At 46.2% G+C, this 22,783-nt stretch overlaps 1 protein-coding gene across 3 annotated transcripts; it reads left to right on the forward strand.

The window, feature by feature from the left end:
• Positions 1–74: 74 nt before the first annotated feature.
• LOC119450169 (alpha-tocopherol transfer protein-like) lies at positions 75–22,559 on the forward strand. Of its 3 annotated transcripts, none has more exons than XM_049665677.1 (6): positions 75–456; positions 3,759–3,929; positions 12,145–12,387; positions 17,190–17,383; positions 18,179–18,289; positions 22,179–22,559. In XM_049665677.1, exons 2-6 carry the CDS (start codon positions 3,920–3,922, stop codon positions 22,362–22,364), a joined length of 744 nt encoding a protein of 247 aa, XP_049521634.1. In that variant the 5' UTR covers positions 75–456; positions 3,759–3,919; the 3' UTR covers positions 22,365–22,559. The 3 variants fall into 3 exon arrangements, with proteins under 3 accessions (XP_049521634.1, XP_049521633.1, XP_037569471.1); XM_049665676.1 differs by having other exon boundaries at positions 75–452; positions 3,757–3,929; XM_037713543.2 differs by having other exon boundaries at positions 75–447; positions 3,755–3,929.
• The last annotated feature ends 224 nt before the right edge of the window (positions 22,560–22,783 follow it).

Here is a 22,783-nt window from a genome sequence, read left to right on the forward strand (position 1 = left end):
GGTTTAGTTTCGCAAAGATAAGGGGAGCATGCAGCTGAAACCTCCTCCTCCTTCATAAAACTTGACGTTGCCCTTGCCACTTTGCTCCCCAGATTAACTGCTTCAACGGTTTTTGCCCCGCAGTCGCGAAGGGGCGGTGCGCGACGCCGGGCAGCTCCAGAATCTTCTCGGACCTTCAACTAAGCTGCGCCGACGGGTCCAGCCGGTGCACAGCCAGCCGCTATGACCTGCTCGGGGAAGACATGCTACCTACGCCTAAATGACGTTTCCCGCAAACGGGATGGGCCAGCCGCCACTCTACGTTGTTAAACAGGTCATAGTTGTGCGGATTGTGCCCCGTTACAACGACGCAGTGTTCACCAGTGCAGTGCAACAAGACATTTCCAGCCTAGCGCCGTGCCTGGCATATACTGCTGACTGCTGAAGGCACTAGCTGACATGACGAAGGTAAGCTACGTTAAGGCTTTTCTTCAACTTTGCGTGCTCCTTCCGGCAGTGGCTACACATGTGTCGTTGTGTCATGGTCTTGCTTGTGTTTTAGTACAGTCTAGAGCACTGCACGGGCCCGGCCCGGGCCCGTTTTTACGTTGGGCTGCCCGCCCGAGCCCGACCAAAAGTTTTATGGCGAGACCCGGGCCTGGAAATCTACGTTACCCGCCCGGCCCGAGACCTAAACAGATCACCGAGCGGCAGTAAAAAAAAAACAATTAAGAGGATAATGACGGGAATTCATTCTTAAGACATATATATGTCATATGCAATTATGAACACCATTCGAGCGGTCTGAACGCAAATACCAGCGCGCGAAGTAGTACGAATGTCCCTGCCGAGGAGTATCGCCAGCAGTTTCCAACGGCACGACCTTGATGCGGCCCAATTCACTTCTATCTCAGCGCAGCCACAGTATTTCTCTACGGCGGGCGTCTCACTGCAAAGCATGCGCCGCCCCAGCCGCTCGTCCCACTCGACCGTATTCTAATACACTATAGCCGAAGCACAGCCACGACCGGTCGTGAGCGCAGCGCATGGATGGAGTAAATGGAGAAAGCTTCTTGTTCTGCCGTGGTGCCGCGTAATGCGCTGGCGGCCGGTTGAGAACATGCGTGCAATCATGGATGGACGCAGTGCCATATTTCAGCCACGTGACGAATTATCTTACCACTCATCGTTTTACCAATTCGCCTTTGAAGAATCAGCAAGTAGCGAACGCGCTTGCACCGCGCTGAAAGCATTAATTACATTAATATAGGTAGGGAATACAATGGCATCCTTTAGATTGAGGCCACTTCGGTCTTTCTGGACTTTTTCTGTTCAAACAGCGCAAAATACGACGAAAGCAGAAAAGGGAAGTACACAGGGGTTGCACTGCTAGCTTCCAGCTGCGCCGGAGCAACAGTCGAGATGTGCGAGGATAACTCGCTGTACGTTACATGCACACCACCAGAAAGTCCGAGCCCGGCCCGGGCCCGGGTCAAAAAGCACATGCCGTGCCCGAGCCCGTGAAAAAACAGCTACGCGTGATGCGACAAGCATATCTGCTGAGAAACCTTCGTTTCTATTCGAAGTTGTCACTTGCAATCCCGATATACGGTATTAAAGTTAAAGCAGTATATCTTTATAACTTTCCGTTACTGCGGCGCTGCAAAGCCTGTAAGGTTCATATTCGAGGTTTGTATATCGCATATTCGAGATTGCTGCTACGGAACAAGTTTTTACGGTCGCTGCACACCCACCTGTCCCCCCGGTACTTACCCCCCCCCCCCCCCCCCTATCGCAAGAGTAAACAATGTTGTCCTTGAGTCTCAATAGGGCGTGCCTCTCCCACAGCAACGTTCCGGAAAAAAGTTTCCGGGGCAGCCTTCTTATCAAACAAGGAAGGGCTCGTCGGGGCCCTCCATTACGCGGCACGTCTAAACGGTGTTCGGTGCAACAGTGTTTGAACAAGCAGCAGTCACGCTTCCTGCTGCCCAACACGTTTGGCTGCAGACCGGCTGCCACGAAGCGCCACTCGATAAACTTATGCACTCGTGCATGGGGTTAGCGTGCGTGCGGCCTGTCGACTGGATTCTTTCTGGTACGTTTTTGTACTGGGCGTACGCTTGCGGAAGAGCTTTGCGCTCTGGAGCCTTCCTCTTCCCCCTAGGCTGTAGACTCGTGTGCTGACACTTGGAATGGTTGGCACAAGAGGCAAGTATTAAGTCACGCTAAAGCAATAGATTATTGCTCGAGAACGTCTGAGGCGTCAATTTTATAGCGAACAAAGCTGTAGTGTTCGATAAATTCAGGTCAATGCGGATACGATTTGACTCTCCCGGGACATTTAAGCACTAGCCCGATGACGTAGGCGGTCCTTATTATAAGTGTCACTAATGCTCAACCGCTCGTAATTGTATTGCATTAGAATGCTATTGCAACTCAGAAAAAACTCATTGACGTTACCATTGACAACGATGCGGGCTGATGAAAGGTTTCGTTTTCGCTCAGCTCTACGCAGCCCACACTTTCGCGTTCCAGTAGTGTCATTTAGAGCACTGCACGGGCCGATTTTTTCAGCCCGGGCCCGGCCCGGGCCCGTTTTTACGTTGGGCGGCCCGCCCGAGCCCGAGCAAAACCTTTATGGCGAGACCCGGGCCCGGCCCGGGCCCGGAAATAATCTACGTTACCCGCCCGGCCCGGCCCGCCACCCCTTTACCTTAGGCCCGAGCCCGGCCCGAGCCCGACTCGAAACCGGCCCGAACCCGGCCCGAGACCGAAAAATTATGTTTTTCAGAGTTGATAAACCCGAGAATAACTCGCTGCACGTTACATGCACACCACCAGAAAGCCCGAGCCCGGCGCGGGCCCGCGTCAAAAAACCCGAGCCCGGCCCGGGCCCGAGTCAAAAAGCACACGCCGTGCCCGAGCCCGGCCCGAGCCCGTGAAAAAACTGTGCTACCCGGCCCGGCCCGGCCCACGGGCCGGGCTTTCGGGTAAGCCCGTGCAGTGCTCTAGTGTCATTTTCCCGTGGTGCGGCGCTGGTTTTTAAGGCTCGCGGAACTCGCACAAACTGCAGGTAGCACAGAATTCCACATCCATGTACTATCGCGGGATGCCCGAACGGTCCACGTCACTTGACCGAGAGGAGCTGCAGCGGCGAATCCAGCGCTCTGTCTTGACTTGGTTTCTCATGGTCGCCCGTTTGTGCCTGGCGCCAAAAACCTGGCACCAAAAACCTCTGCCGTCACCAGGCAGATCACTCGATCGGCATTCAGGCGAACTATCCCCATCCTACACCGCGGATCTGGTGATCAGAGGATCGCATACGGACGCGCCGTTGCTGCACCACCATGGCAACAGCGATGACATCAGCGCAAGCCATGGAACTATGTTGCATCGCTCGTCATAACAAAAAGAAAACGCGTACGTGAAGACAACCTGGCCCAATGTGTGATTTTTCGTATACCAGCAAGTCAGTCGAACAACCTTTCAGCAGTCCGACTAGCCGCCTTTCCAACGCTGCGCGTCCCGCTGGTCGTGTGGTTTCAATGCGTTTTTGCGAGACACGCATGCACGCTACGACGCGGCGTCTGGCACTATACGTTCGGCATGTCGCAAAGGTGGTAGGACGGGGTTGTTGGTACCATTGATCGTATAGGCCGGGTCGCACGAGGAATCTTGCCGTCTCGTCGCGGAAATGCGAATCAATTCACTTGCACCGCGCGGTGACTCACCTTTATTCTTGTGCCTTCTTCCCGCTCTCGCACCTCAATTGTAGACAGAGAGCGACCTGCTGGACCCGCCGTCGACGACGGCGTCTGACGACGACGAGATCGAGTACCCGAGCGGTGGCCCGCTCAAAGTGAGCCTCTGGCAGCTCGCAGAGCAAGAGTTGCGAGAGACGCCAGCTCGCCGACAGAGGGACCTGCAGATCCTCAGAGACATGATCCGATGTGAGTGGCTGTGCTTCATTATGTATAGCATTTTATCCGTTCTGGTGCCAGTTGCATCATTCCTCTTTATTGTCAATCTTCATCTGCAAGCCACAAACAGGCATAGGAGGAGGGGGTGTTATTGTTCAGCTCAGGAATTTATCTCATTTGGAGAGTGCACGGAGTAATCAGCGTTTTCGGCTTGAGGAACCAGTAGCAGCGAGTCACGGCAACAAGATAGCGCTTGTCCTTGTTTGTCCCTTTCTTGTTTTTGTCTTTTATATTGCGCTGAGTTCTTAACGTTACGCCAAACATTTTTCGTTCCATCGCTCCTTGCGCGCTCCTTAACTTGTTCTCGAGCTTCATTGTCAACCTCAAAGTTTCTGCCCCCTATGTTAGCACCGGTAGAATACAAGGATTCTATACTTTTCTTTTCAATGATAGTGGTAAGCTCGCAGTCAGGATTTGGTAATGCCTGCCGGATACTCCCCCACCCATTTTTATTGTTTTGTAAGTTTCGTTCTCATGGTCAGGGTCCCGTGTGAGTAATTAACATAGATAAACGTACTCCTGTACCACAGGCGCCGACTACAAGGGGGGGGGGGGGCAGAGCCCCCCCCCCCCCTCCCTGCGCTTTTAAAATGTCATTACCAGAGTCCTGTTACCGAAACCGTTTATGGTTTCTTTTAAGTCGCCTCTACATTTTCCCTTAAAATGTTATTGTGGCTGCAAGCTAACAGCATCATTGTTAACGCGGACGTGCACGACTTTTATTCATAATTTCACTTTATTTCTGAAAATCCTGGCCATAGGAAAACAACTGCATTAGAAGCACCAACGGCGGGGCTCCCTCATCCGTATTTTTTCACTTCAACATGTTTTCATTGTGTGCATGCATGGTGTGAACACCATGCACACACACATTATATTTCAATGTGTACACAGGACAAAATTTATAATACTTTGAAAGAGAAAAAGGTAGCCAACTAACAATTATATTTAATGATATGGGTAGCCTATGTCTAGAGAATCAATATGTTGCTGCTAGCTACTCATAAAAAAACTTATGATTTAGAACATTTATTGGGTATGGAAACATCGCAGCGTGCATGCAGGCGCCATAAATATATATAATTAACTTAGTAACTGAAGTGTTTACAAACATTGTCCTTTCCAAATCCATATGTATTATCAAGTATATAGATCCTACGACGTACAATCCGCAATGTAAATTCTGTCCCCAGACGGCCACGTTATACCACATGGTCTGGGCGTGCCAACAAAATCCGAAAATATCGGCCATGCATAATCCGATGATAGTCGAGTGGGAGGCGACCCTGTCCAGCTCGGACCCAGAACAGCAACAAGCCCTGAGCCAGGATATTGTAGCAATGCCTTTCCGGTGCTAATGCCTTTTAGCGCTTATCGCGCTTTGTAAGTGGTCAGAGCGACGGTCCGCTCGCCTTATCAATGGGATCAGCCGGTCGTGAGCGGGGAATGATAATTCTAGTATAGAATAAGTCATATAGCATCGCTACAAAATACCGGCTCTGGTCAACCGAGCCCGGATGGCGGCAAAAGCCAATGTCTTCCGGACTAGGAGGTCCGACCACAAAACGACTATTTTTCACTAACAAATGTTTTATTCTCTCTCTCTCTCTCTCTCTCTACGGTGACTACCTTGAACCAGGACGCCTGATTTTGCACGGAGATATGCTGACTAACATTTTAAGCCAGCAAAGGTCGGCATCATTGCACAAATTTGGGACGTTGTGCACATGTTTACGGGGGGGCAAGGGCGAACACATGCGAAACCTTTTGCCGGAAATGGCCAAGCTAAAAATTGCGTTGGCCATACCGGTCTCATCCACCACATCCGAGAGGTCCTTTTCCTGCCTTCGGCGACTGAAAATGTACTTGCGGTCGACGACTTGACAAGCCCATTTGAACCATCGGGCAATTTTGCACGCCCACAAAGAACTCTCCCGCAAAATCAATTTGAATAAGATTGCCGACGACTTCATTTCCAGATCAAGTGCCCGAACGAACACTTTTTCCATGATGGTGAAATCATCGCATCAGACAACGAACTGATGTCTTTAATAGGAGAGAGACAGGCACCAACTAAGCCAAAGCAAAACCACCTGGCTTTGAAAACAACGCAAAAAGTTATACAAAGGAACGACAATGGGGGTCCATAACACCGCAAGCAGAGTGAGGGCATTTGGGTAAGAAAAACACGTGGTTGCGCTATTTGCAAAACTCCCTAGTATATCTGCATTTTCCTTATTAATTCGTCTTATGCTGCATTTGCCTCTCAGTAACATAATCCACGTTCTTACTATTTGCTATCGAGTCCTTTCGTGCTTTTGAGATATCGCTGTCTTATTTGTTAATATTTTTATTTATTTCGACACCTGATCATTTTTACTCTATAATCCTTTGTTCTGCCTCCGGAAAATAAACGAAACCAGTGGCATAAGGAATGCTTTGACATGTAAAGAAACAATGGCGTTATGGAATCGCATTATACTTATGCTAATAATTCTAGTCGTAAGTTTTGTTCAGAAATTGTTATTTATCGTTTAATGTTTATATATGTTATGCCTTATCTTAATAACTGACCTTTCGTCAGGAAAATATTGATTATATCCTTTGTATTAAATGTTTTCCAAGGCGTTGCATTGCTCTTTCATAGATGTGTACTTGTGCGACTTAATACGCACAAAACACATGCATCTCCCTAATGTGTTTAACTGAATCCGCTTGTCGCATGGCGGTGCGAGGGGAGTGAGGCTGTAAAAGTGAATTGTCTCCTACTTTGAGGTCTTGCAAATACTCATATAGGCTCGTCACTTCAGTGATCAATCTTTCGAGGTCACACGAAGTTTCCAGTGTAACTTATTAAAGGGAATGTGTGTATATATATATATATATATATATTATGGATACGTGGGTGGGGTTCGGCAAGCAGGGTAGGCCCCTCCCCCGGAAAAATGAACTTTCCGCCGATGTACTGTATAGAATAAAATTAGCTTGGAGTGCATACGGCAGGCCTCGCCAAATCCTGACTGGAAGCTTACCACTGTCGTTAAAAAGAAAAGTGCACAATCATTGCATTCTGCCGGTGCTAACATATGGGGCAGAAACTTGGAGGTTAACAAAGAAGCTCGAGAACAAGTTAAGGACCGCACAAAGAGCGATGGAACGAAAAATCTTAGCAGTAATGTTAAGAGACAGGAAGAGAGCGGTGTGGATCAGAGAAAAAACGTGGATAGCCGATGTTCTAGTTGACATTAAGCGGAAGAAATGGAGCTGGGCAGGTCATGTAATGCATAGGATGGATAACCGGTGGACCATTAGGGTTACAGAGTGGATACCAAGAGAAGGAAAGCGCAGTCGAGGACGGCAGAAAACCAGGTGGGATGAAGAAGTTAGGAAATTCGCAGGTGCAAGTTGGAATACGCTAGCGCAAGACGGGGGTAATTGGAGATCGCAGGGAGAAACCTTCGTCCTGCAGTGGACATAAATATAGGCTGATGATGACTGTACAGACTCTATTGGCTGACTGGCTATCCTGAATTCCTCTTCCCTAACTAGACTATTGAACATTACCTTTGTCTTACACATATTCATCTTTAACCCCTCTCTTGTACTTTTTCGGTTCAGGCCCTTAATAATTTCTTTCTATTCATCTTCAGTGTTGCTGAACAGGACAATCACATCTGCAAACCTAAGATTGCTGAGATACTCGCCGTTGATCCTCACTCCTAAGCCTTCCCAGTCCAACAGATTGAACACTTCTTCTAAGCATACAGAGAATAGCATTGGAGAGATTGTCTCCTTGCCTGTCCCCCTTTATATATATATATATATATATATATATATATATATATATATATATATATATATATATATGATTTTCTACTTTCCTTGTGGAGAACCTGCGGCTGGTTACCCACCGGGAAAAAAAATTGTCGCAGTTTCACCCGAAAGGCGAAGCATCAATTGCGATAGCAAATTAGTAGAGCTATACGGAGTAAGGATAGTAGTTTTATCAGCTGTATAAACTTCGGCATGCAGCAGCACCAGCAACGCGCAGAACTCTTGTCGACGCCGTCGGCGTTTTGCCCGCGTTCGCACTGAACGCGTGCTGCGTTTTTATATAAATACGAATTTGGTGCCGCAGCTAAACGGCGCCTCCCCTCTCTCTCCCTCCCGTCCCCCCTCCCCCCCACAGCCTTTTGCGCGACGGAAAAAGTCGCGTTTGCTCTCTATATATGGAAAGGAGGAAAGAGACGCGTAATTCTGCAGCCCTTCAGGAGTCCCTCAAGGGCTGCAGAAGATAGCGCCAACCTTTCCCTTTCCCTCAAGAACCACTTATCATCATCGGCGCAGAACGCGCGTTTGCTCTTCGACGTGCGTTCGCTCCCTGTGAAAGCGCGCGTCCCTCGCGCCCTTTTACTCGCACATACAGCGTCCGGAGTGCGGCGACGATTTCATCGCCGTTGACGTCATACGGAACCTCACGGCGACGCCGACGGCAGAAATCCGCTTTGGACTGTCCATATAATTACTATCGCAATAAAAACTGGTAAAGAGCGTACTCGGGCCCGACTGTCGGGCTTCTTCAGGGACGAAGCTCCTGGAAAAGACGCCCGCGCCAGGCGAACGACCATCGAAGCCCTGTGCGTAATACAACCACGAAAGTGCGTTCAAGCCAACGAGCCGCCGCTGTGTCCATTTTCGCGGTGGCTGCTGACTTCGGTGGTATGTCTCACGATAATCGCTCGTGACGAATCGCTTGCCAAAGGAGCGTACACCAATGTCCCGGCTGACCCGGGCCCCTACAGTTTGCCATGACAATAAAAGCACGAGGAAAAAACGGGGAGGCTGTCGACCAGAAAAGAATACAACGCCACGGGTACAGAGTTCGCGTACACGCGTACACGCGGATAAAATCGGGAATCTTTTCTACAAACCACGAAAACCAATACATGCGGCGCTGCTGAAGCACCCACATCGAAGCCTGCGGGTATTTATATCCCCTAAAGATCGCCCAATACAGTATACACGTGCTTGTCGCTGGCGTGCTTTTCTTTCGACTGGTTTTTCTGACGACCCGCCATATCACTGCTTTCAGTGGTGCATTCGGCGAACCCACGCGTGCGGACGGCATACAAAGTCGCAAAGACTAGAAAAGTAAAAAAAAAAACTGTTGTATGTGTATTGCTTTTTTTTTTCTGCAAAACAGACGGCACGTGGAACTGAAGCAACCAGATCTGGAGTATACAACTCGGCTATAAAAGGAGCGCATACATCTGCCTGCGCCACCCAATGTATTGGTCACGCATGTCGCTTCACAAAGCGCTTTGTCTCGTGTTTCTGCTTGTTCCATGTGAAAGATAACGCACAAATGAGAAACACGTGCCTCGGATGACCACCGCGTCTACGAAAATAGAAATCGGCGATACAAAAATGGCATATAAATGTAATACCTTGAAAGAAAAGTGATTGTGTTGGCTCAAATTGCGCACTTTACATGAAGAAACAAAAATGTCGCTGTTTCGCCCGAAAGGCGAAGCATCAATTGCGATAACAAATTAGTACAGAGCTGTCCAGAGTAGGGATAGTAGTTTTATCGGCCGCATAAACTTGGACACATTCGCTTACTAACTGAATTAACGAGCGTGGTGTCAGCGCGCACAAGCAAACATGAATAGATCACACTGAATGACCGCAGACGACTGTCAAAACGCTGGCAACAAGCGCAGCCGCCGCAGCGGGCGAAGGTTTGTGCGGTCTATCGCTTCAACGGAAACTGAGCCGCGAATGCGAAGCGCATACAAAGGTCAGAGCCGTGTGGAGATAAGAGACGGTGCGGGCGACCGCCACAAGCGGGCAAAGTACAAGCCCAGTTGGCAGAGTAGAAGCTGCCCCCCCCCCCCTCCCTCCCTCCCGCGCCGCTTTCATGCTTTCGCGTGGGAGATTGAGTGGCCAGTTCCCGGTTGCAAGATACGTATTTGGTGCCTCAGCACAGTGTCGCCCCGCCTCCCTCTCTCCCGTATCCCCACGACCTTTCGTGCGACGGTCGCGTTTGCTTTCCGTCGTGCGTTCGCTCTCCGTGATAGCGCGCGTCCCCCGCGCGCTTTCACTCGCGCATATGGCGCGCGGCGACGATTTTATCGCCCTTGGACTTTATACGGAACCTGACGGCGACGGCAGAAATCCGGTTGAAGTGTCCATATAATTGCTATCGCAATAAAATAAAACTGGTAGTTGCGTTTTATGCCGAGGAGCAGGATGCACGTGGGACGACTCAGGGGACACGGTGGCTTTATCAGCTTTAGGTGACTTTCTTTTAAACGAAAGTGTGCAATGGCTAATGTTTTGGTACGTGCGGCGGTGCGTGCGTTAGAGGCACGCATAAATGCGGTGACTCATCTCCTGTTGCTGCCGGCACGTGAGAAACTGGTCAACATGCGTCTGTTCCATTGTGACATAGCGTTGGTGCTATTACGCGAAGTCAACGTAATGACATGGTGTAACTACTAGTAAACGCATGCCGTGGTTGCTTACTGAATTGCCATGCACAAGGTCGCGGGATCAAATGCCGGCCGCGGCCGGCGCATTTCGATGGGGGCGAACTGCAAAAATGTCCGTGCGGCGTGTGCCGTGCATTGGCTGCACGTTAAAGAACCCCAGGTGGTCGAAATTAATCCGGATTCCCCAACTACGGCGTCCCTCCTAATCAGATGGTGGGTTTGACACGTAAAAACGTAGAATTTAGTTTTTAATTGCTAGTAAACGCCTGGAAGCACGTGCTGTTGTTTAACAATGAAGCTCGACTTGAACGAGTCAGCATAAGCGTTAACTCCAGCTGATAACTTACAAGCATGAATTCTAGACGTCGTTACAAAACTGAGTTGAGAATAATATATGTAATGAGAGGCTGACATAGGACGTGCATGGTTGGCTACTCAACACTTGGGGAGGCGCGAAGGGAAGAATAGATGAGAAAATAGAAGAAAAATAAGTCGGTCATTGTGAACACATTAGCAAAGGAATGTCCGCTGTCACAAGCATTTGTACAATCCAGTCGTCTTCAGGAAGGCCTTTTATTACCTTGTGCATGCAAGAATGCATACGGCATGGTCCCAAGATCATCTGCTCCGAGAGCGCTCTATTATCTAATCGGTTGAGTCTAGCTTGTAGAGCGCATCGTTGAGCGTCGGATGGGCAGTGGCACATAAGGTGCTCTATTGCCTCGTTGCAACCGCACAAATTGCACGTCGCACTGTTGGCTATTATAAGAAATTAATAGGCGTTTGTAAAGGCTACGCCCAACCACATGCGACACAACAAAGTTGTTTCACAATGGGAGAGCCCGGGTGGTCTGGTGAAGTCCCAAGTAGACAGTTTTTGAAGTGATTATGGCATGTGTTGGGTTGTAGCTAGATAAGCGAGGCGGGCAGGCAAGTAGACGGTAAGAAAGTTCATCACAAGCGTTCAATGCCCTATACGTGTTCGGAGGCGTTACTTCAAAATGATCTTGTTTCCAGCCTCTATTCCTGCCATGAAACAGCCAGGCGAATGTGGTGAAACACGGGTGTTTCACCAATGAGCTCAACACTCATTAGTTATTTAATATTTCGGCCGTTATAGGTAAGTTAAAGCATATTAATTACCCAACATTAACAAGCAGAGATAACTGCGATTCAAGGCCGGTATACCAACTCGCAACAGGCTTGATACACGCAGAAGGCTCTGGCGTAGTTTCCTCAGACTTTTTTTTTTGGTGAGGACTGCACCCAGCGAAATATACCACCGCATAATATGGCATTGTTCTCTGGAGTGGAACCCTGAGCCGACGCTGGGCTGCGGCATTGGAAGACCTGCGTTCACATGTAGCACACTTTTTTGGAATGCAAGCTTTAGCTATAGGTTTCTTTAACCAGACACTGCACAACATTGCGAACCGATTAACAGCAGGCGAACATGCGAGGCGTCACCCTGGAGCCAACGATTCGACGTGGGAACTTAACTTCGAACCCTCACTCAGACACACCGGGTCTTGGCTTCGAGACTTTGTCATTCTGTGACCTGTGTCTTGAACACCAGGCTGACAACGAGGGCTTAAGGCTGGATCTTTATAGCTAATAAATTATTCTCGTATAATTCAACATTACTGTGAAGTGCTGTTATTAAGCCGCCGGCTCCTTGCGACGCCACGCAGGCGACCGGGACCTCGAGTGCCGCATGGACGACGCGTTCCTGGTGCGGTTCTTGCGCTGCCGTAAGTTCGACAGCAGCCGGGCGTACAAGGTGCTGCGCCAGTACTACCGGCTGCGCCACAACAACACACAGCTCTTCCGCGACTTCTACCCCACATTCCTGCGCGCCACCTTCGAGCGAAACCTGCAGACGGTGCTGCCCGACCGCGACCCCAACGGATGCGCGGTGTTCATCTTCAAGGGCGGTGAGTCTGTTTACCTTGCGAATAGCAGTTTCGTTGGTGTGATCTGTCAAAGCGAAAGAAGCCGGCTTGGTGAATAATTTCAAGATCCCAAGTTAATGAAGTTATTGACCATGGGACCTCTTTTTGCATTTCCTATTGATTTCAAAACCTAACCATTATGTGAAGCAGTGAACTGAATTGAACGAAGGTCTTGCTAAAATGTGCAGCTTCCGCGGAAGCACCCACAATGCACTATGTCAAACAGTTAAACGGACTGCTCTAAATCTGTTTATACTAATAACGTATCCTTTCATAAGCTTATTTTCGTTTTCTCGCTTTCAAGGTTTCATTACTGAAACTGGAAATGAATATCAATGGCATTCCTGGATTTCCGGCACCAGTCTTTTGTTGCTGCGTGTTTTCTGGCCTATGAAGTAATAGCGTTCTTGTGGTGAGAGCGTTTTTTATTGTAGAGCGTGATTTTCTAATACAGCACAAGTTATTTTCCTCTTATATATATGAATACGCGTCTCGACCTGCATTACGGACACAAAAGTTGGCTGGTGGTTTTTTGCGTCGGAACAAAAGTTGAACTCTTGAAAATAACGAATAGAACAAGCTGCATTGAAAAAAAGAACGAGAAACTTGTTTTTTTTTTTTTTTCGATTTTTCTGTTGCACCTTGCCTCCGAGCGACCGCCGGCAGAAGCTGAAATTTGACGTCATTACACCGCAGCTAGCTGTCGCAGTGTTTCTAGGGGTGTCGGTCCCTTGCAGCGCTTAACCCCTTTCGGCGATCTTTGCACGTGGTCCGTCTGAAACACTGTCCCATCGGTGGTTGTCGCTTGGTATTGACGCGTTCGTCGCGGCGGAAGGAAATGCCCAGACATTGCTGTTATAACAGTATCGTCGGTCGTGACACGCCGTCGCACACGTTTCCCAGAGACGAGAAGGTGCATAAACTTTGGATACCAGCCTATTAGAGAGCTTTAGCTTGTCTGGTATTCGGGTAAACGCGGGCGTTCGGGCGGCACCGTAAACGTGAGCGGCCTGTATGGTGCTGCCACCTGGTGGCGCAGAGCTCAGAAAACAGCTAATATTGCCGTAACCAAGTGTATTCTACTTCGCTGCTGGTGTAAATCTTCGACAGCAACACCATTAAGCTACTGCCGAAAATTTACACCAGGAAATGAGCAATAATTCTTGCATAAGTGTCTGGCGCAGAGCGAAATCTTCGCTCTACGGTTCGCGAAAACCTGACCGGCACTTCCACGGCCGCCTGCTCTTCGTCGCTTGACGCGGAAGGCTCGTAACCGTAAGCGGTAATATTTCTTGTCAAGTTGGAATGGTCCTCGTCTTCAGACGTGTACTCATCGCTGGTAGACGCACCAGAACTCGAATCCATGCTCGCGATGGCGGCGTCGGCGCGCTTCGAATGACCGCGGCCGGCCGGCTGGCTATCCGGCGAGGGTGTCGTGACGTCACGCCTTCCAACTCCTGCGGGTCGGGCGGCGAGGCGCGCGCTCACAAAAACGCCAAAAATAGTCATCGGCTCAAAAATGAGCTAAGTGACTACTTCTTTTCGGTGTAATCACACACTGAGGATTCATTCTCAGCATTTTCGTAAAATTTTCAGATTTTGTGCCCGTATCCCTTTAAAAAGATTTTCCTGCAAAACCGTGCAAGCACAATTGTACAGAAAGTAACGTTGTTCTAACTAATGTTGGTTCTAACCTTCACCAGTGTCCATGAAAGTCCGTTGCTTGCATTATTTGCGGCTTTCCAGCTGTCGGAAGGATTGTCATTCTGCAGCTCGGTCTTGTTACACGATGTACTATGTCTCTTGAACGTATATCATGCTGAGACTCGACCACAGGTACGGGACATAATCGCTCTTCATGGTGCATTTTATTGTCTACTGTATTCAAGATCAAATAAACATTCAATTCAATACTGTTATGTTATGAACATGAAAAACATTTTTAAATATTGCAATACCACCGTTGGATGCCAAAAGCAGCGTCTTCATGTACGTGGCATCTCCATCATCTCTTTGTTTGCGATGGTAAAAACTGCATTTCGTTGCTTACAGATGAAGAGGGAGCTACGTGTAGTACATTGCCATGTTGCTGTCGCATCCGGTATTCTCCCGCAATCTCGGTGATATCGAAACGCACGTCGTCAAAGTTCCTTTCGGCTGTCTGGGACGACAGAGGTCTAGATCAATTTAGTGGCAAATTTCTCGAAAGTGGATGACAAGAATGAGTAAATCGCTTCTTTAGAGTTACACATGCACCGTACTTCATACCGAAAATGAATATTTTGCGTATTCACTTCCGAGTGAATTTTGAAAAAACATTGAAGGCAACATGCAATATATTGTACAAGGGGTCTTAGGAGAATATACTACTCCTTGCTACGCCTTTCTTTGCCACAAATGCTGGGTACTTCGTTTATACTGCATTATGTGTACTTACAACTCGTAATTGTTACATGATATATAGGATCAAGTATGAAGAAATAGCTAATTAGAGTAACTATATGCAACTTGTAGAATAACGCAAAAGCATGCAGTGCAGTTAAAAACAAGGGGAACAGCGTCCATGTCCTCACTCGATCTATCATGCTGTCCTATTTCTTCCACGCACACGGGACAGAGCAAAATCACTTTTCACGTCGAACGGTCGTTGATTGAGCGGTCCTTCACTAAAGTGCAGTGGCAGAACACGCTCCATAAATGCGCATTCTGAATTGTTTTTGTTGTTTTTTTCATTTTCACATTTGTCCTCTTGTTCTTATCACTGAAGCCAAAACAGAACAGCTAGTTCCTTTCTACAGTTGAAAAAAAAATTATTTCCGTGCAACCGCACTTCTCCACCACGAGGCGTGGCCAAAGATTGCAGTGGAAACTATACCGGGTGTTTCTACGAATACTTTAATATAATCTAATATATCAGCTTTGAAATAAAAAGGCAAGATCGGAGACATGCCTTCAGGGATGGTGACCATGGGGTGACGGGTGATACGTGGTAATTAGTCGCTAATAACTTCATCACTTTTAAACATTTAGTTTGAGCGGGCTCATCTTAAAGTTTAGAAACTATGGGGGCGACTGCCCCCACGGCCTCCCGCCCCGGTGCCAGAACCTCTGAATACAAGTGTCAGTGTGCACAGTGGTCTAGTCTGTAATTATAGAGAAAGGGCATACCATACAAAAACTGCTATTGCCACTTTCAAAGATTCATTGCTACGAAACTTACTGAAACATACCTTTAGGGATTGTACTAAAATTTGTACATGTTGTACCGTGTAGAGATGGCAATTTCACCACTGCATATTTGTTACATCACTTTCTGGTGATTTAAACAGGGTGCTTAACAAGGTAGATAGGTTTATCTTTCACTCTTTGCTCCTCTGTCACCTTAAACAGTAATCTTTGAATAAATATTTGAAAATTGCCGCCATATGCTATCCTTGTCTGCTATCCTTGGGGTAAAAGGGGTAAAACAACTTTAACAAATATAAACCGTCTGCATACGCTTCAAAAGAAAGCCCTTCGACACATAGCTGGGGAGCCTTTCTACGCACAAACAAAACTCCTTTTCAAGCGCTTTAAACTTATCTCCGTTCTAAGTCTTTACGCATATACGCTGGCAATAAAATACAAAATATTATCACCCCTGACAAGATGCTAGATTCTATTGCTCAGTTAACATTGAGGGCACGCATTTACCCTACACGTCATACAGATATTTGGAGTGTGCCGTATTCTTGATTATCTTATGGTAAGCAGATGCTTCGACACACTCTTCCTGTTCTCCTGAATTATCTGCATGACAACGAGATTAAAATAAAAATGTAAATAAAAAGTTTACATGCTTTTTTTGTTATGCAACTGTAGGACACCTTGTATTTATATTGTCTATATTTGTATAATTGTCTCAAATCACATTGATTTACATTATGTGCTGCATATTTTCTTTTGCATCCCATTATATTATGGTAATAATATTGTAATACGGTGATATATTACATTATATTACTTTATTCTTCTGTCTTGCATCTCATTATATTTGTATCATAAGAAGCCAACAAACATTGACACCAAGAACAACATAGGGGAAATTACTTGTACTTACTAATTGAATTAAAGGAATGATAAATTAATCGAAATGAAGACAGATGAAAAAACAACTGTCCGCAGGTGGGGAACGAACCCACCTCTTCGCATTACGCGTGCGATGCTCTCACCATTGAGCTACCGCGGAGCCGTTTTCCCATCCACTTTCTGGGGTATTTGTTTTACAACTAGAACTAACCCTGGGAGTGTTAGCCAGCACCACCACTCAATAACCTCGGTTCCCTTTCTTCTCGTTCATTATATTTGTATCAAACTTGTATAATTGCAACTGAATTGTATTACTATGTGCTTTTGTTTCCTATGTGTTCTTTTTTTTTTCTGGTCACCACTGCTGTCTGCCATGTAAACAGGGGCCTGAGCTTTTGTCAAGTGAACGAGTTTTCACTTTTTGTTCTGGCCTCCCTCCATTTCTTTATGGAAAAATAAACCTGATTTGATAGTTTGATCCTAGTCTCTTCAGAAAACTCGTACAAATTGCACTGATATTGCTAGGTGCTAACGTGCACCTCCTTCTCTCTAATAATGGTAGTCTATGTTCCCAACAATGAAACTGATGGTAGCCATACATATTTCTGATATTACATTATGGAGCTTGCTTATAGTGTCATGGGTTGATCGTATCTCGTACTTTACTGTTCCTTTGTTTGGTCCATCTCTGCAATCTTAATCATTTGCTCTTCTAGGTCAATGGGATCCATATGTTTGCAGTTCTGAGGACATTTTCCGGGCCAACGTTCTCTGCCTAGAGCAAGCCATTATGGACCCTGTGACACAGGTGACAGGGCTTGTGGCAGTCATGGACATGAAGGGGTTTGGCTTCACACATCTCCGCTTCTGTCCTCCCAGCAACCTGCAGAAGGTTGTCTCCCTCATACAGGTAGGTTATGTGATACCCAATCATGCACATTCCCAGTATGGGGGCATGAAACAGCTTTGACCAACCATGGCTGATCAGTGGATATACTAAACTGCTCAGCACTGGGTTTTGAATTCTGGGTGCATGGCTGTGAAAAGTAGTTGCATTTAAGCTGCACGTTCTACGACAGCATCCAAATTCTAGCTGTTGACAATAGTTGGTAAAAAAAAGTGCACATTTAACAAATTACTCTCTTCTCGTTCTTAACAACAGCTCTAAACTGGCTATGGCAGTGTGGGACAGAAAAACATTGCACTGTCAGGTTGTTGGTTATTTTGTGCATGTGCGTGTGTGTTTAGCATTTTTTGGACACCTTCTTGGCATCGGGAGGCTTGAACACAAGCAGGGTTCTTTACTGCCTTCCAATATACAGGATTTCATTGGTACTTCTTAGTCTCCTTCATTACCTCTAATAGGTCAGGAAATGGCACCAATCAGTTGGGTCTGGTATTCTCTAATTATAATTTACAGCATAGGTGAACCCACTAGAGAAAGTTATTACAACCATCTAACCATGAAATTTTGCCCTAGCAATTTTTAAGGTTTCTTGTTTCGAAAAATATATGCTATCAAAGTTGGTTTAGGTTTTGAGCCATAGTTGTGAGAATGTCATTCTGTAATACATTGCTTTTAGACCAGTATTTCATCGTCGTGGTGAGCTGTTAATTTGATCTATCTTCATGCAGTATTCTCTCTCTCTGTGCGTGTATACACCAATTCCAATAATCTACTGATTTTGTTCTTCTTTATGAATAGGACTGCTTCCCTGCTAGGTTCAAAGCAATCCATATCATCAATGAACCAGCTATATTCGGAATGCTGTTCAGCATTGTGAGGCGATTCCTGAATGACAAGCTCCAACAAAGGGTACGTATTCAGGCCTCCATGCTTTGTTTCCAGGAACAATGGTAACACAAGATCAGCTGCTGATCTTGCATATGTTTCCGGCATCCAGCATAGCAGCTGGAACTAGCATTACTATTAGTGCTTTAGGCCAATGAGTGTCCCTTGCCAAATGCAAGTTGATAAAAAGCTGGAAACAACTTTCTATACACAAGTTCCAAGTGTTAGAAGCAACACTTAATCCCTAGGGAGACTAAAGAAAACTTTACCAGTTTAGAGTGATGAAGCATACGTCATTTTATCCGCACTAATAAAACGGTGTTCTCAACCCCGAAAAAATTCCCGTAGTGCCTATTCGGCACCCATATTTGCAAGGGAAATGAAGCAATTTATCCCATAGTTGACTCCAGTTACATGTTCTTGATGTGTTATATATACACATGCGTCATCTGTCAAGCTCATGTGTGCTGCTTTCTTGTGCATTTAGCAGTAATGTTCATTTATCAAACATAACTGTGCACCAATCCTGGTGCCCTCTGGATTGTCCATTATACAGTATTTGCAGGCTATTGCGACTTGCATGGTCTTCATTACCAAGTAAATGGAGTGGACTGTTCTTCAGAATAAAATTCAGTCTTTTGGGTATTGCGTGCATAAAAACCTAAAGGATCTATGAATTTCACAACTCTATTTTCGTTAATTTCACGGCAAGAGTTTGATCAAATAACAATGAAGCGTAAACGTCATTTCTATAATTTTGTACCAATCCTAAGTGCCAGTATATCAGTGGGATGTGGTATATCATAAAGTATTTAGGCCATTGTGGGGGGCCACAGTGAAAGTTCTTGAACATTTCTGAGTTAATCTTTGGCTGCTTTAAATGCAACTCATTCCACAATTACCAATAAACAATTTATTATGCCCGAGCAGAGCCAACAGCTACGACATCACGGCAAGCTGGTGCGGGAACTTCGAAATGGCATTGACACCCACCTTTCAATTTTGCATCTTTCCTGGCTTATCAAGCGTCCTCCCATGTTAAGAGTGGCTCTTTTGGTATTGTAGAAGCATATTCTACTACAGCTCAACTTATGTCTTTAGTTTCCCTTTAAATACTTACTTAGCCAGTGGCTTAGCTTGACATCATAGGCTGTGTATATTGTCATAATAGTAGCACATAAAATGATGCACCTCACAATGAGAATTATGTGGTAAGAGTGCTATGAACTGGATTGTTCATTCACGACCTTTTCCAAGCAGTGCCATGTTATGTATTCTGCTGACATTGTTTTATTTTTACTTGCTTAAGCTCTTTCCCCTCCCTTTTTTTTTTTGCCCCTTGCTTCCATGCCTACATCTCAGCCACTGCAGTCTTTAAGTTTCTTTCATTTAGTTTATGGCAAGAACGAGGATGGGGAGAAGTGGTTTCAGTAGTGAGCATGCATTGGGTTGATGGGGAGCAGTTGCTGAAGCATTACAAGGTGGATAATGCTGCAATAAATCCATGCAATAAATCCATGCAATAAATCCATGCAATAAATCCATGCAATAAATCCATGCATTTAATAGCCATTAGAAAAATTTGAGGATGCTTAAGTTTCGCCTTTAAGAGTCCATGGAATGCGACAGCATTCAAAGATCCCCGACTGCTTCTCGCACCTCCTGGCAACAACAGCTTATGTAACCGTTAATGTTTACCGGGAAACGCTGGCGGTGAACGCTATGCATGAAGGAGAGATTTCTGGTAGAAACGCAGCCTCTTGCGTGGGTCAATCGCCGAGGTAGCGCACAGCTGCACCAAAAGAGTTGCATAATTTTCAGGTTTCTGTTATTGTTTCACACTTTTAATATTTCAGTGCGAGAACATTTAACATAAAAGGCATGCGGTGCCGGTGTTTTGTTTCACATTTCTTTGTGGATGGTCATTTTCAAAATTCTGGGTAATAACTTGGTCAAGAATGTAAGACAACGTATGAGCAACTTTAGTGATAGAATCGTGTGGCAATATAACCCACATATACCATATAGCAAGGCATGGCATTACATATACCTAAATATTTATGGAAATTTTCACTCGCGGACAGCTCCTCCGACACCGTGTTTTCTGCGACACGGAGCCCTTAATGCTTTCGCGTTAAAATTCGGGAACTTGGAGCACAACACTAGGTCTGTGCTGGGTGAAAAGATAAATACAAACCACAGAGGATGAAAAATGACACATAACACATGTTCAATAACCCTACTAGTTGAAATCGGTGTTCATTCTGTGTGGCTCATGTTCTTTTTTGCCCTATTGCTATGCAGTGCAATGCTTTACCAACTAATCCAGCTATGAACTCGACTCGACTCGGCTGTATATATTGTGCATCAGTCGGTTATGGCGCCAAACTACCTGTCATCATCAGCCTATATATATATATATATATATATATATATATATATATATATATATATATATATATATGTCCACTGCAGGATGAAGGCCTCTCCCTGTGATCTCCAATTACCCCCGTCTTGCGCGAGCCGATTCCAACTTGCGCCTGCAAATTTCCTAACTTCGTCACCCCACCTAGTTTTCTGCCGTCCTCAAGTGCGGTTCCCTTCTCTTGGTATCCCTTCTGTAACTCTAATGGCCCACCGGTTATCAACCCTATGCATAACATTGCTTGCCCAGCTCCATTTCTTTCTCCCAATGTCAGCTAGAATATCGGTTACCCCCATTGCTCTGATACACACCACTCCTTTCCTGTCTCTTAACGTTACGCCTAGCATTTTTCGTTACATCACTCTTTGTGCAGTCCTTAACTTGTTCTTGAGCTTCCTTATTAACTGCCAAGTTTCTGCCCCATATGTTAGCACCGGTAGAATGCAATGATTGTACACTTTTTCTTTTCAATGACAGTGGTAAGCTCCCAGTCAGGATTTGGCAATGCCTGCCGTACACACTCCGACCCAATTTTATTCTTCTGTAAATTTCCCATGACCAGGGTCCCCTGTGAGTAATTGACCTAGATAAACGTACTCCTTTACAGACTGTAGAGGCTGACTGGTGATCCTAAATTCTTCTGTTGCCAGGCTATTAAACATTATCTTTGTCTTCTGCATACTAATCCTCAACCCCACTCTTACACTTTCTTGGTTAAGGTCCTCAATCATTTGCTGTAATTCGTGCCCATTGTTGCTGAATAGGAAACTAGCTGTAACTACCCGCAAAACAAACCGATATTGCAGGCACTGACCTGGTTGCCACAGTACGTGGTTGCTATATGGTTCAGTAGCCTGGTGATATTTGCAGATTCGCAATGCGAATAGTATCAAATCATATTGCCTTAAATCTCATTTCACGCTTACCTACTTATAGCTCTCTCCGTCGTGGCAAATACAGCCCACACAGGGCGGCACTAGTGGCTTCTTTCGTAGACACATTTGTCTGTTCTCTTTTATTGTGATAGCAATTATATGGACACTCCAAGCGGATTTCTGCCATCGGCGTCGCCGTGAGGTTCCATATGGAGTCCAACAGCGATTTTCCTCCCAAAAGGCTAACCGTCGCCTCCCTTCCCTCAGGAGGGAGGGAGGGGAGGTGACGTTTAGCTGCAGCACCAAATGCGTAGTTATATAAAAATGTTGTGAGGCGAGAAGATGGTAGAGACTTCCAGATGCACCGGCAAATCGCCAACGCCGCACGCGTTCGGTGCGAATGCGGGCAAAACGCCGACGGTGTCAACAACAGTTCTGCACGTTGCTGGTGCTGCTGCATGTCTAAGTTTATACAGTTGTTAAAACTACTATTCTTACTCCGCGAACCTCTCTACTAATTTGCTACCGCAATTGATGCTTCGCCTTTCGGGTGAAACTGCGACATTTTTTCTTTGGTTTTTCATACTTTGGTTCTTTTTCTGTAATATTGCAGATACACTTTCATGGATGTAATATAGCATCCCTGCACAAGTTTGTACCCCCCGAGATATTACCTGAAGAGTACGGCGGCTTCAACGGCCCCATGGATAACTCGGAGTTTGTGGCCCGCATGTACAGGAATGATGAAGTCTTCAAAAAAGATGCTGAATATGGCTTCAAGATCAGGATCAAAGGATGACTCTCACTACGTGTTAGCCAGTGTACTTGCCCTACAATGTAGGCTGGCACTGCTGCATTTTAGTTATGACAGTGCTCTTCAATTGTGATGACAGGTTGTCCAAGTATTTATTTGATGTGTGTGATGAGCTGGCTTCCTTTGTACAAATCAGTCAGTGAAATAAATGTGACCCTCAGCAGTTGTGCAAAGCCTGAACTTGCTCCGGCCTCGTTCTTCGAATACCACCGGAGCAATTTGCTAGTATCGTAAGTCTGACCAGCTTTTGTTGGATCTAGCCAGCAAGAATATTTCACAATGAACTTGCATATGCTGGCTCCCTTGACATTTGTCAAAGTGGAGTCAATCTGCATGATTTTGCCAGGTGGGCACATTTACAACAAATGCAGTGCTGCTTACAAAAGATGTATAGCTGCCAAAAG

Source organism: Dermacentor silvarum, chromosome 4 (assembly GCF_013339745.2).
Source record: "Dermacentor silvarum isolate Dsil-2018 chromosome 4, BIME_Dsil_1.4, whole genome shotgun sequence".
NCBI lineage: Eukaryota > Metazoa > Arthropoda > Arachnida > Ixodida > Ixodidae > Dermacentor > Dermacentor silvarum.

Excerpts from the sequence above, each read along its gene's own strand:
- LOC119450169 (XM_049665676.1), top strand. Across the intron at positions 3,930-12,144 it reads CCTCAGAGACATGATCCGAT|GCGACCGGGACCTCGAGTGC; the intron begins GTGAGTGGCTGT and ends GACGCCACGCAG. Across the intron at positions 17,384-18,178 it reads AGGTTGTCTCCCTCATACAG|GACTGCTTCCCTGCTAGGTT; the intron begins GTAGGTTATGTG and ends CTTTATGAATAG.